General features: G+C 35.9%; 1 protein-coding gene across 1 annotated transcript; it reads right to left on the reverse strand.

The window, feature by feature from the left end:
• Window positions 1-5,208: 5,208 nt before the first annotated feature.
• LOC110694127 lies at window positions 5,209-6,574 on the reverse strand. Its single transcript, XM_021871296.1, has 2 exons — window positions 5,438-6,574; window positions 5,209-5,248 (listed from the first exon to the last, which is right to left on the reverse strand). Exon 1 carries the CDS (start codon window positions 6,428-6,430, stop codon window positions 5,711-5,713), a length of 720 nt encoding a protein of 239 aa, XP_021726988.1. The 5' UTR covers window positions 6,431-6,574; the 3' UTR covers window positions 5,209-5,248; window positions 5,438-5,710.
• Window positions 6,575-15,949: the final 9,375 nt, after the last annotated feature.

The following is a 15,949-nucleotide window of genomic DNA, read 5'->3' on the forward strand; positions in this document are numbered from 1 at the left end:
TAAAGTGAAATAGACTCAACAACAATAGCAAACTACTACGCCATTTCCTGGCAACGGCGCCATGTTTTAAGCGGGTTGGGACAAGGTAGTTGAAACTAATCTTCCCACGGTCAAAACTACATTTGTAAACACTTAACAAACCCAAATACTATTATAGAGGCAATTCAAGGGTCGAACCTAAGGGAATGGTGGTAAGTTAACTATTGCTAAAGTTAACTTATCTAGAAGCGAAAATGGGAATGAAAGATGTCTAGATTCAACTAAACAAACAACACAATCGCAAAGTAAATCAATATATCAAACACTAGGGATTAGTATCCACATATACTTGCAATGGATACAAACTAATAGGGATTGGGATTGATTAAGTCAAGTATTGCGAGGGAAAATTGATGATACAATCAAAAGAGTATGATAAGATATTCTCCTAGAGCTCTAACTAGCGCTAACTACGAGATACTCTATCCAGGAACTTCACAAACCAACTCAATCGACAAATGCAAGCCACAAATCAATTTTTCGTATCAAATGGAACTCACAATGCAATCTAGTGCACCAATCAAAGGTAGCTACTCTTCAATTAATCACACACACGCACATAATCAATTAACCAGTTTAATCACAAGATTAACTCAATCAATTTCCTCTAATTATTATTGATCCATTACTCGCATATTCTTCACCATCACCCTAGCAAGTAAACTACTCACAATCCATGGAAGAAATCAAGATCAATACTAAGGTAATCAACAAATTCTTTATCATCATATTAATCAAACTAAATTCAATCACTAATCAATTAAACTTGAACAATCAACAAAACAATTGAAATCAAAAGCTAGAGATTACATTAAAGTGAAAGAGATCCTTACAAACATGCTTCATATCAAAGAAAAATGTGCTTAGAATCACCAATCATCAATCATCAACCATGAACTTCTCTCTCTATAAACTAGAGTTTCTCTCTCTAAAATTTAATCTCCAAAAAGTATCTCTAATCATCCTCTCTCTTCTAAATTCATTCTCTAACATTCCTTCTCCTAAAAATAGAAGAAAAGTCTATATTTAGTAAAACTAACAAACTGAAATTAGTTAGATCGTCTAAAATAGACCCGTACAGGTGCGACCTTCTTCAAGAGAGTGCGCGGCCGCGCAAAAATGTGTGCGTAACATGGAGAGAAGGTGGCACGCCCTTGCCACCATGCTACGCACCCGCGCTTGGGAACAGGGCAGCCCCCTTCACCATCATTTTGATGCTCCTCAAGCGCTCCACTCGATGTTCTTGATAAGCACGGGACATGGCAGACCCAAAATCACCTCGATGGTGGGTTCAACACAAAAATTTGTGCCCCCAAGGCTTGAATGCACGGTCTAAGGTCAAATGGAGCTTCAAATGGAGATCACTAGGCATCTTTATCAATGCCAAACTTAGGAAGGGGTCTCGGGAATCTTTGGATAATGACCTTAACTTCAAAATGAAAGAAAAGAAACAAATAAATGGGAAAAAGACAAGAAAACCCAAGAAATGCATAGAAATGGAATATCAACCAAGTAAAGAGCAAACAAAAGAAATAAAGAGCAAAAATAAGGAAAAGGAAAAGAAAAGAGCTATAAAATCAATCTAAAATCATCCTTAAAGAGAATAAATGACTGTCATAAATGACACTCATCAATTTAATTTTGTATATTAATATTAATTATTTGCATTAAATATTTACGGATATGGCTAATGGAGAGGCTTGAATTAATCAACCCTCTTGACAACACTGAAAAATATACACCAAATTGCTTTGTAAGAAGGAAGAAACGCTTCTCCATAAAGATGGGCCGCCGGGAGTGGAGTAGAATCTTTGAAACTTGCGACTTTGCCATTGATAGGCTTATCGCGTACCTAACAAAAATAACCTAACTATTCCTTCTAACTGTGTAGTAGGGCAAGTAAGGATCGAATCCCAAGAGACTATGGTTCATTCAATTAATCAGACTCAATTAATCACTAAGCACGTCACCAATCAATAATGGATGATAATAATCAACTAATATATTAAATAACACAATTAACTAGAGGAAATATTAATCAATAAACTAAAGCATCCAAGATCAAGCATTACCACGATTATGATTGATAAACTAATAAATCTACCCCCAATATATAAATCAATTGACAAGAAGAAAAGCAATCCCTAATAATAATACCAAAGGTCTCTTCCAAGTTATCAATGGCTTCCCAAATTAACTATCAAGCCTACTTCCGTGGAATCAAGCGAATAAGGGACATTAAACACCATGCCTAGATTCCTAATTATTCAATCATCTACTTCCGTGATGATCTTCAAACCCTTAATTGGAATAACCTAATCCCGTTAATACCCAACTTCCGTTGCAATAAGAACAAAGGGATGATAACAATACTAATTATTCCTAATCTAGTATTGGCATAAACACAATCAATTAAGCATGTCAATTGGGATTATTATTGGGGAATTTAAAGTTTTAATTCATGCATCAATCATAATTGGGCTACCCTAGATCTTGGAATAGAAAATCTACTCACACATATTGAAAGAAACAATAACAATCATGAATATGGAAAACATAATTGAAAAGCAATTATAATTGAAAGAGAATGAAGTAGAAGTGAATACCAAGGATTCTTCAATTGAAAGGAATTAAATTGTTGAAAAACAATGCTCAAATCTAATGGAAAGAATTAAAATTGCTTCAAAGTAATAAACTAGAACTCTAGAGAGAGAAAGAGGAATAATGGAAAACTTAAAAACTTCTTTCTAATGAAGATTACAAGGGGTATTTATACCCTTAATGACCTAAAAATAAGAAAATAATAATACGGAGTGTCGCATAACTGTGCCCGGTCCAACCGGGCAAGCACCTCCCGATCGGGCGGTGAGAGTACGGAGTTGCTTTCCTTCGTAGCACTTCTTCCACCACGTGCCCGGTCCAACCGGGCGGACCTTGCCCGATCGGGCGCGTGGGGCGGTCTTCATAAATTGCTTTCTACCTTCGAAAATACCAAAAATCATCTAACTCCTATGTGCCCGGTCCAACCGGGCGGACCATGCCCGATCGGGCACGTAGAGGCTGCAGCAAATAGTTTGTATTTAACTCATCTTAAATCAGTCATAACTTCATATCCGGAGCTCTGTTTGAGGCGTGTAATATATCGTTGGAAAGGTCTTCAAGTCTACTTTCCAATGCAATTTGAATCACTCCATTATCATTTGTATATCAAAAGTTATGAGCATAATAGTGAACAGGTGTCATATTTGTCAAGTATTTCATCAACGTTTTGCTTCATTTTCACTCAAGTTCGTCTCGAACACATGATTTGATATTCTTAAGCAATATGTTTTCATACTCCATGATTATTATACTCAATATTAGCCAACCATACTCCATTTGCATATAAATCACCTGAAATTCATCAAAACACACAAACGAAGAGTAGTAGAGCACAACTTAAGCAAATAATGCAAATATGCACCAAAGATCTCTAATTTTGTAATAAAATGAGCTTAGATACCCACCTAAAACATGTGCAAAATAGGACTTATCAAATTCCCCCAAGCTAAACTCTTGCTTGTCCTCAAGCAAGACAATTAACAATAATCAACAACAATCAACAACCAAACAACATGCTTCACCCCATAATGCAAAATCAAACAAGGATTCAAAATCGAAATCAAACGAGCATGCATCCTAATCAACCAATCAAATTACTCAAACCGTCGATCCACCTAATTAATCGTCAAATGAGACCAACCATTTATAATTCAAGAATCGAAGACTAGAGTATCTCACATCGGTGGTCACTCAACACACTTTTTATGTGGCGAGCTAAAAATGAGCTCGATCTCTCACCATCCCCACCAACAATGCAATCCCCCCATCTCACAACACTCGCGTGTTTAGAGGGTTATAATAACGCTCAACCTAGTCAATGTCGACTTGAAATGCAACATATACTCCAGCATTTTGACAAAAGACTCAATTCACATGAACGCAATGCTATGCACGAAGATCGGAAGGACTTTGTGAAGCTTGTAACGTAGGTCGGGAATAAGAATGGGTAGGACAATAATTTGGGGAATGAGAGCTATAATAGTCTAACCGGGGGGAACTATCAAATGCGATGAGTCACACCTCGATTCATCAACTTCGATCAATGAAACACAAACCCAATTACAATGAAAACACAACCATCATCTCATCCACCTACATTCTCAACTCTTCAACCTTCTTTTACTTGTTTGCTTCATTTCTTTATTTTTTTTTTTTATCTTTTTATTTTTTTTATTTCAATCCAACAATTTTTCATTTGAAACTTTTTCCAAATATTTTTCTTTCTTTTCTTTATTTCTCTCTTTCTTTTTCAAGAAATGTTACTTTTTTTTTTCAAGTAATTCAATCAAACCTCCTTTTCTCACTTTTTCTCTTCTTCTTCCTTTTCTTTTCAATATTTTCGCATCAATTGCAACTTGAAACAGAATCACGCAAAAATACCGCATAAAATAGCTCCCCCAAGCTAGACTTGGGAAAAGTAATCAAATTGGGGCCAAGGGGTAATTTTTGTGGAGTTAATGAAAAATATAGTCAAGCTACAACATGGGTAAGCAAGAAGGGAACTGATGTTCTAATTTTGTCTGGAGGCTACCTAATGAACATGGCCTTCGTCATTTCAATGTGCACGTGCAATGCATTACGACACACTACTAAGAGTCTAAAGTCAAAACTAAGATCAATGCTACACCAGGAACTAAACACACACAAGAATGAATATATAAGGCTCAAGCCTCACGGTTAACACAGTCAAGCTCCTGAATCATACATAGTTAAATAACCTTGACTCCTACTAGGGATCAACAAATTCAAGGTCAAATCATGATCTTTTAGTCCACTATGCAAGTCTTTCAATCGAAAATAAATCAAAACCTTTTGGCATAAAGGATAGGGGCACAGGGAAGTAGTTCAATGGCCGTTGGCCGTTCATTATCATGATTCTTTTATTTTTCATTTCTTTTTCCAGAAGAAAGCATTAAACCTTACTGCTAGTGAAAACACACTAAAGTAGAAAGAGAGAGTGAAAGATGTACCTTGTGTACACAAGAACTTCCCCCCAAGCTAAATCAGACAATGTCCTCATTGTCTTAAAGGGAAACTTGTAGTCAAACCTCATCTTCATCATCACCCAAAATAATGTCACCAAAGCCTCGAGGATTGCAATGCATCTCTTTGGAACAAAATTGAGCAAAAACGAAACAAAGTGTTAGTGGGAAAAAGAATAAAATTGAGTCATGTGCACTGTTTTGATCATAACTTTTGATGTATAAAATATAATGCAGTGATTCTAATTGCATTGGAAAGTATACTTAAAGATCTTTCCAACGATAGGTCACATAAAAAAAATCCGATAATTAACCAGAAAGTTATGGCCTGTCGAAATTGAGCAGTTTTGCTGATCCATACGCGCGCCCGATCGGGCGAGCTCTTCCTGATCGAACTCGAACGCAGTCCAGCGAATTCTTCTCCTTTTAAATCAGCCTTTTAGATCAAAATCTGCACCAAGAGAACTCCCACAAGCATAAGATGTACTCTCCTTACCTCTCTAAGAATCAAAGAAAAATGAAAACACACAAAAATTAGAAAAGACTAAAATAAAAATAATGAAATACGGGTTGCCTCCCGCAAAGCGCTAGTTTATCAAGGTCTTAAGCTTGACCATTCTCCTTCCATCAGAAGAATTTAACGCCTTGAGTAACTTATCATACGCTCCTGCAAACATTTCATTAAGCACTATATAGGGCTCAATTGCAAGCACAGTAATCCTTACATAGAAAAGATTAGGAGCACACAAAGATAACTCAAGGTAAAAAGAAAAATCAAAAGAAAAAGATGAAGATACACCACAACCTTCTGCTTCCTCCGCTAAAAATTTAGAATTAATAGAACGAACATGGAGGTAGTCTTGTTCTTTATCATCACCCAATAACGTCTCTATTATTTTACGCTCACGAATAAGTTCATTAGCAAAAGAAAAAGAATTTTCAACCATTGGTTCTACAACCAATGACTTTTCAACCAATGGTTCTACAACTAATGATTCTTCTTCTATTGGAACCAATGATACCTCAACCACTGATTCTATAACCAATGACTCTTTAACCATCGGTTTTTCAACAAATGATTCTTCCTCCGACGTATTATACAAATTATGATAATATTCATCATGAATCCTCCAATAAATTTCATTTAGAACAAACCGTTTTTTAGAATAATCATATATGAATGGAAAGATTCTAAAATCATCCGGAGCTCGAACAAAATACTCACTATAAGGGCAATCAGGGTTTTCATGATAAAGATAATAACAAGAACAATGGCCAGATGCAAGACGTGACAATAAATCATCCATCTCCAAGGCATGTATATCATCAACTCATAAGAGAAAAAGAAGTTAATAATAGCCAAAGCAACAAACCAAAATCTTAGCAAAAACGAATCACAAATAATTAGATGAAAACCGTTAGTCCCCGGCAACGGCGCCAAAATTTGATAGGCTTATCGCGTACCTAACAAAAATAACCTAACTATTCCTTCTAACTGTGTAGTAGGGCAAGTAAGGATCGAATCCCAAGAGACTATGGTTCATTCAATTAATCAGACTCAATTAATCACTAAGCACGTCACCAATCAATAATGGATGATAATAATCAACTAATATATTAAATAACACAATTAACTAGAGGAAATATTAATCAATAAACTAAAGCATCCAAGATCAAGCATTACCACGATTATGATTGATAAACTAATAAATCTACCCCCAATATATAAATCAATTGACAAGAAGAAAAGCAATCCCTAATAATAATACCAAAGGTCTCTTCCAAGTTATCAATGGCTTCCCAAATTAACTATCAAGCCTACTTCCGTGGAATCAAGCGAATAAGGGACATTAAACACCATGCCTAGATTCCTAATTATTCAATCATCTACTTCCGTGATGATCTTCAAACCCTTAATTGGAATAACCTAATCCCGTTAATACCCAACTTCCGTTGCAATAAGAACAAAGGGATGATAACAATACTAATTATTCCTAATCTAGTATTGGCATAAACACAATCAATTAAGCATGTCAATTGGGATTATTATTGGGGAATTTAAAGTTTTAATTCATGCATCAATCATAATTGGGCTACCCTAGATCTTGGAATAGAAAATCTACTCACACATATTGAAAGAAACAATAACAATCATGAATATGGAAAACATAATTGAAAAGCAATTATAATTGAAAGAGAATGAAGTAGAAGTGAATACCAAGGATTCTTCAATTGAAAGGAATTAAATTGTTGAAAAACAATGCTCAAATCTAATGGAAAGAATTAAAATTGCTTCAAAGTAATAAACTAGAACTCTAGAGAGAGAAAGAGGAATAATGGAAAACTTAAAAACTTCTTTCTAATGAAGATTACAAGGGGTATTTATACCCTTAATGACCTAAAAATAAGAAAATAATAATACGGAGTGTCGCATAACTGTGCCCGGTCCAACCGGGCAAGCACCTCCCGATCGGGCGGTGAGAGTACGGAGTTGCTTTCCTTCGTAGCACTTCTTCCACCACGTGCCCGGTCCAACCGGGCGGACCTTGCCCGATCGGGCGCGTGGGGCGGTCTTCATAAATTGCTTTCTACCTTCGAAAATACCAAAAATCATCTAACTCCTATGTGCCCGGTCCAACCGGGCGGACCATGCCCGATCGGGCACGTAGAGGCTGCAGCAAATAGTTTGTATTTAACTCATCTTAAATCAGTCATAACTTCATATCCGGAGCTCTTTTTGAGGCGTGTAATATATCGTTGGAAAGGTCTTCAAGTCTACTTTCCAATGCAATTTGAATCACTCCATTATCATTTGTATATCAAAAGTTATGAGCATAATAGTGAACAGGTGTCATATTTGTCAAGTATTTCATCAACGTTTTGCTTCATTTTCACTCAAGTTCGTCTCGAACACATGATTTGATATTCTTAAGCAATATGTTTTCATACTCCATGATTATTATACTCAATATTAGCCAACCATACTCCATTTGCATATAAATCACCTGAAATTCATCAAAACACACAAACGAAGAGTAGTAGAGCACAACTTAAGCAAATAATGCAAATATGCACCAAAGATCTCTAATTTTGTAATAAAATGAGCTTAGATACCCACCTAAAACATGTGCAAAATAGGACTTATCAGCCATCGAGTGGTTTTTCCTTAGTTGAAGATTGAGAAGAAGGTTGGTGTCAATAGCCAACCTTTTTGTAATCTTCCTAGTTTGTCTAAGTTGACATTTTTTTACCCTTCTAGAGAGAAGACACAATATGGACTTGTTTAAACCATTCCCTCCGGAGATCTTCATCGCCCTTATGAATTTCCAGTTTCACAAGATATAGAGAGGTTTGATGACTATTGGTGTGCTAGACCTTTATGGGAATTTGTTACCCAAAATGTTCCTCTTTCTTTATCTAAGGATGTGAAACAGTGGTTAATTGGTAGATCTCAAAAGGACAAGAACAAGGTTTGAAAGATGAGCAACACTAATGTGAAAGATCGCCTAGAAGACAAGAAAATTCCTCCTAGGGAACGCTTGGGTGAACGAGTTGAATTCAAGACCCCTGTTATGCCTAAAAAGAAAAGTACTACCAAGTGTAAGGAAAAAAGAAAGACTGACTTGGTAGAAAAGAAAATATGGGTTGAAAAGAAACATTGTGTAATGGTTATTGGAGAAAATATTAATTCTAAAATTATGTGTAGATGTTCTAAGGGATCCCTATTGGTGAAAGAGATGGACAATGAAGAAGAAGCAGAGAAGAATAGGAACAGGGCCAGAAAAGAGATGACAGATTAGAGCATTTCTTTTACTATCAATTTATTAGTAAATTTTTTATTTTCAAGTCAATTTTATTTTTAGGCCTTTATTATTAATTCCATCAATAATTTAATTTTACTTTTATAAATGCAATTTTCAGCTTTTTAAATTAAATTGACTTCTTTACATTGAATTATTTATCAAAGCAATAAAATAGACTTGAATTAATTTTGAAAATTGTTTGAGTACAAAAGTCAAAAATTCTAGAAACACACTGAAATTCGCCCAGATCAATGAAGAGTGCATATTATTTTTCTTTCGATAAAGAGTGCTACATGTTTCATGGTAAGTTTTGCATATGATGCTTGTTCAACTAATTTTGTGAAGTAATCAATTGCCACTAGGATGTATTCATGACCTCCTGTCCCAAGAGGAGTAATTTTTCTAATAATGTCTATACCCCATGTTTAGAATGGCCATGGTGATGTATAAGTGTAAAGGAGTGATGGAGGAACATGTTGCAAGTTGAAATATATTTGGAATTTAAGGCATCTTTTTACATATTGATGGCAATTCCCTATCCATAGTAGTTCAATAGTATCCTTAACGTATTACTTCTTGGGCTAGCACTTTTCCATTCATATGAGTTCCACATACTCCTTCATGGATTATTCTCATTAATCTTTGAGCTTTCTTTTTCCCTACACATAGGACAACTCTACCTTTATTTACCCTTTTATGAAGCTCATCATTAATGAGTACATATTGGGAAGCTAAAAGTCTTAGAGCTCACTTTGCTCTCTTGTCAGCGTGAGGTGGATATTCTCCTTTGGTGACATAGTTGAGGATGTTGGTATACCAAGGTTTTTCCTCTTCTTCTTGTTCTTTAACCAACTTGTCATCTTCTATAACTTGGATGTAAGCTGGTTTATTCCTTTTCTCTATTGTTAGAGCCATTTGCTAAATTTCCTTAGGAATTGATTTTTCTCTCTAGTAAATATGTGTATTCACTCCTTACTTTCCTTATTTTGGAAATCTGATTGATGATTAGAAAAGAGTCTCTGAATATTAAAAGTTTGTTTACTCCTAACGCTACAGCGGTTTTGAGGCCTACCACGCATGCTTCATATTATGTAGCATTATTGGTAACGTCGAAGTCTAACTTTATGGAGATTAGGACGTGTTCTTTCTTAGTTGATACCAATAACACTCCTACGCCACAACCATTTGGTTTAAGGATCCATCGAAGTATAATGTCCAAGTATTATCTTTTGTAAGCATCAAATCTTCGTCTGGAAAATCTTTTTCATGCATTGGTGTTGAATCTTCTATTAGGAAGTCTGCTAAAAATTCTGAGACCACTGATCCTTTGATAGACTTTTGAGGCATAAACCTCACATCAAACTAGTCTAAGTTGACTATCCATCTTGATATTCGCCCGTTAAGGTTAGATTTCTTGAAGAGATACTTTAGTGGGTCCATTCGAGATACCACATAGACTGTATGAACGAGCATGTAGTGTCTTTACTATGTTGTGGCCCACACTAGTGCGGGGCATAATTTCTCAAGTGGTGTTTAACATACTTCATACTTGAGCATATTCTTACTTAAGTAGTAGATAGCGTTCTCTTTACGTTCAACTTCTTGCGCAATCATAGCTCTCATTGTCTCTTTAGTGACTATTAGGTACAATCAAAGAGGAATTCTTGTGCTAATACAGGAGGATTAGCAAGATAGGCTTTGATGTTTTCAAAGGCTTTTTGGCACTCATCGTCCCAAATCACTGGTACATACTTTTTAAGTGTCTTGAATATTAGTTTTCTTATCATGGTTAGCTTGGATATGAACCTACTTATGTATTGGAACCGGCCAATGAATCCTTAAATTCTCTTCCCAATCTTGGGCGGAAGAATTGAAATGATTGCTTTAATCTTAGTTGGGTCTATCTCTATTCCTCTAGAGCTAATGACATAGACCAAGAGTTTTCTTGAAGTGACTTCAAAAGTGCACTTAGATCGGTTTAGCCTCATGTTGTATTTCCTTAGCCTTTCCAAGAATTTCCTTAAAGCTACTGGGTGTCCTAGACGATCTTTTGATTTTACGATCATATCATCCACATAGACTTCTACCACTTTGTACATCATATCATGGAGTAAGGTAGTCGCTGCTCTTAGGTAAGTGTCACCTAGGTTTTTCAACCCAAATGGCATTACCGTGTAATAGTAAGTGCCCCATAGTGTTATAAATGTAGTCTTTTCCATGTCTTCTTCTGACATGAGAATCAGGTTGTACCCTGCGTATCCATTTATTAACAAGAGAAGTGCATCGTTTGATGTATTATCTACCAAAATATCGATGTGTGGTAAAGGGAAGTCGTCCTTTGGACTTGCCTTATTTAGATCTCTGTAGTCGACACACATTCTTACCCTTCTGTCTTTCTTAAGGACAAGTAACACATTTGCAACCATTCGAGGTATTTTGATACCCTTTATAAAACCTGATGTTATTTGTTTTTGAACTTTTTCTTTTATTTTTAGAGCTACGTCGAGTTTCATTTGAAGTAACTTTTGTTTTACATGTTTCATTCCCGGGATTAGTGGTATTGTGTGTTGAGCTATTTCTTTATTTATTCCTGGCATATCTTCGTATGACCAAGCGAACACATCTATGAATTCTTCTAGTAGATTTATTAAATCGGTTCTTTCTTCTTTATTAAGAGTTAGCCCAATTTCAACTTCTAATGGTTGGATCTTTTGAGATATCAACCGGTTTAGTATCTTCAATTACTGGTGTTTTATTCTCAAGTGTTTCCACTGCCTTAATTATTTCCTTATCATCTTCATTGTTAGCTAAGAAATTCTCATCATCTTGAGAAAGGTAATGACACGAGGAGTAAGAGGAAGAAGACAGTACATGTTATTAAATTTGGAAATCATTACATCAAATAAAGAGATTTCCATTGGGACTTGACTACTAAGTATCCTAGGAGTAGACTTTGTAGTACAAGGGAGAGAAAGAGGTGCTACTTCAAAAGGTTTAGAGGACTCGACTATAAAAGACTTGAATTTAGACTCAGACTCTGACTCGGACTCAGATGACTCAGACTCATCGAACATTGGTCCTTGTTTTTTTGTTATGGAGATCTTTCTTCCACCTAGTGTAGTCACCTTCACAGTCTTTCTCCATCCTTTAACTAATCCCATTGCCGAAGTAATGAGCTTTGTAGGATCAAAGTCTTCACTTTGCAAGACAGTTTGGATAAGCGTAGAATTTTCATCGATACGCTTAGGCTCATTTTTCTCATAGCCAAAAATAAAACCCATGACATTAAAATCAAAGCATGGAGGTGATTTCTCCTTATGGATAGGAGGTTGGATATCATCCAAGAAATTGCAATCCAAGAAGATTTCGAACCCATGTTGTCTTATCCCAAGGCTCTGGAAATTCGTAACATGGGTAGTCCTCACCTTCTCTTATAAATTGACCATATAGAGTGAGAGGATATTGGTCCATTGGGATTACTTTCTTTATAGTACGAGCATTCCTTTGTGCATTAATATTTTCCCGGGCTTGCTTATAGTCTTTCGGATTCGGTTCAAAATAAAGTCCAAAAGTATCTAATTTAAGAAGGCCAGGCGATCCCATTTACTTTTCTAACCCTTTCTTCTTTCCCATAGTCATTCCAGGAAAGTGTCCTTGCTTTAAGAGTATACTATTTACTATCATGTTTTAATGGAGGTCGTAGTGAACAGGGGTCTTTTCATCTTCGTCGATAAAAGAGACCTCTTCTGTGTTAAAGCCCCATAAGTCTTCATCGTTTTCATCGCGCTCCACATTCATAATAGGCTTATAAATTGCTTTAATTCTTATTGGAGAAGCATCGATTGTGACATGAATTCCTCCAACTATGGAATCCACTTGGTGATGAAGGGATGACTTTAAGGTCATGAAGCCAAGGGCTTACGTACCACTTGTAAAGTAGTAGCATGTTCAATGACTCTTTTCGTGACATTCATAGTGATAGTCTCAAGAGCATCGCAACAAGTGTTGTCATAAGCCTTTAATCCTTGTGTATATGGAGACAAATCTTTATCTCTTATTCCTAACATGTGCACAGTTCATAGTGGGCACACATTGATTGCTGACCCATTATCTACAAGAGTCATTGGGACGTTCATTTTCTTGCAAATTACTGTGAGGTTGAAGGCCTTATTATGTTTATCACCCTCTAGAGGTAGGTCCTTGGTAGAAAAAGTGATTAGATTGATGGGACTTGGATAATCAATCATGAGGAAATTAGCCAACCCCTCATGAGTGGTTTCATAATCTATTCCTACTTTAGCCAAGGCATCCATTACTGTGATTCTATGCTCACGGGATGTGGCTAATAGTTTCCATACGTTCATCTCGACCTTAGTCTTCTTGAGTTTTTTGACAACATCATTTTCTTCTATGATGGGTATAGGAATTTGTTGGGTAGTAGGAATAGGTTGTGTTATAATGGGAGGTTGCATTCTCCCTTATCTTGTGAGGACGTCTATCGGTGAGTCCTCTTCATCCCAAATGTCATCTACTGGATAGATTGTGGAAAATGGGGTTTCTTCCAAATCTTTGAGGTAGACATCCTCATCATCACTTTCCCAAAATCCATTTATACTAGCATCTTTTCTAGAGTTATTTTGACCAACTTCTTGCTATCAATTAGTCCTTGGACTAGATCCTTGAACTTGAAACAATATTCATTGGTGTTTCCCCAAATTAATGGTATGAACAACAGAATCTATCTGCCCTATTTAGTGTTCAAAAGGTCTTGGCTCTAGAGGTTTAAGCTTCTCACTCTCAAAGAGTTTTTGAAACATATTTGCATAAGAGGTCCCAATTGGAGTATAAGGCTTATTGCTCCTTTTGGGGTTTTTTCAACTACTTTGAGAGAGAAGGGTTTTCTCTCATTAGTCTTAGTAGTTGTCATCTTTTCCATATCACGCTTATTTTTGAAGCATTTTTAGATAGTCGAGGGTCTCGCGATATATATTACTTGCCACTTTCAGCATGTTTATGAGGTGTCATACCTTTTCTTAACTGGCCGGTGACTCACCTATAGTGTGCTTCTTGGCATCGAAAAAGATTTCCTCCTCTTCTTCGATGGCATGAATTTCTTCAACTAGTTTAATGAGGGTTGTTGGATCAACATGATTTTCCTCATCTGAAATAGCCAAGGAGTCCAAAAGTGGAGCATTATTAATACAGCTTAATTATACAAAGACAAATAAGTAAAACATATTGCCTTTAGAGGAAACAAGTGTAATTTTTTTTTTAACCAAGAAAACAAGTGTACTTGAGATTTAGTTTAATTTAGCTCATATTTTAAAGTTTTAGTTATTAGTTTATTAATATTAATTGTTTATATTTTTTTTGAAAGAAATATTAATTGTATACTATATTTGTATAAAATATAAACATCTCTTATTAAATGATAAAATGGTGTGCAAAATCAAGCATTTTGCTGGATTTTTTTTAAAATTTGATTATACACTATTTGTAATGAGCAGATTGTATGCCTGTTATAAAGAAGTAGGTAATCATAACGGGCAAACCATGTCTTGTTACAGATAACAGGATTATTCGTAATAGGCACCTAAAAAGCCCGTCACAAATACCCATTATTCGTAACGGGCGGTGCCCGTTAAGAATAACAAAGGTCATCTGTAACGGCCACATACGTAACGAACGCTGCCCGTTACGGATGGGCAATTTTTGTCCGTTACGGATGGCCTTTTTTCAACTAGCATAAGCTTCTTGCTTGCAAGAGGCAATGGAAGTTTGTTATTGTTGATGAGATTTTGAATAGCTTCCTTTAGCTTCTAGCAATTTTCAGTAAGATGGCCCCTGCCTTGATGGTATTTGTAATGTGCATTGGGGTTCCTACTAGCCGTCCCCTTTTCGAATGGTGGATTTCCAAAATAAGCCATATTGCATGAAGGCGATCAAATGTAGTGTCATAACTCATGCCAATAGCTGTGAAGTTTCTCCTAAATGGCTTCTTTTGTCCTTGGTTGTTCATTGCCAGGACCTCATTCAGATTATAGGTGCTTACATTGTTTGAGTAGGTAGTTTTGGAAGAAGAAGGACTATCGCTCTTCTTTCCTTTCTAGCCACTGTTGGAGTTGTTAGCCGCTTTTTGCTTTGCAAGGTCGTCTTCAATGTTAATTCCTACGTCATATGCGGCCTTGAAAGTGTTCAAATTGCTTTGATATTTGAGATGCTTAGTGTACTTTTCCTAGAGATTCTTAATGAACATCCTTACAGATTCTTTCTCATTGGGCACCTTAACCATTTTAGCAGAAGTTTCCTTCCACTTATTAAATAAAGAAGTAAAGCCTTCATTCTCTTTTTGCTTCAACATCTCAAGTTCTCTATGGTCAGTTTTGACTTAGACGTTGCATTTGTATATATCTATGAAAGTGTTTATTATGCCATCCCAAGAAGTGGGTTTCTCGTTTTCAAGGGAAAAGAACAATTGTTGACGAAAGGTTTCTAGAGATAGCGAGAAGAAAGTATGGAAAACCTTCTTGTTAATCCCTTTAATGTTCATTATAGTTTCAAAGGATCTTAAGTGAAAGTAGGGGTTATCAGTTGGCTTGAACTTAAAGATGTCATTGGCATTGAACTTCTGCGGAAGAAGTTTCTTGTCCACTGAGACCCCTTGTAAGCTAATCCCTTGGAACTTATAGTCATTGGAGAGCTTGCTCAAGCTTTCCTCCATTCATTCCATTTGTTGTTGTTTCGAAGTATCATTGAGTTGAAGAGAAAGGGACTTCATCATCTCTGTTAGACTAGCAAGGTTTGTCCTAAGCTCATCAATTTCTTGTTAGGTTTCCATTAGTATGAACTTTTTCCTCTGTCTGATGGGCATATCCGTTTTAGAAAACTTATCAAAGATAAGAATACGAAAAGAATAAAATCTTTTAAAACCAGATTTTATAAAATAAAATCTTTTGAAAAAAATCATTTCATAATTTAAAACTTATCTTTTATAAACATTACTATCTTAATCTTGCCAAGTGA

This window comes from Chenopodium quinoa, unplaced genomic scaffold (assembly GCF_001683475.1).
Source record: "Chenopodium quinoa cultivar QQ74 unplaced genomic scaffold, ASM168347v1, whole genome shotgun sequence".
Taxonomy (NCBI): Eukaryota; Viridiplantae; Streptophyta; class Magnoliopsida; order Caryophyllales; family Amaranthaceae; genus Chenopodium; species Chenopodium quinoa.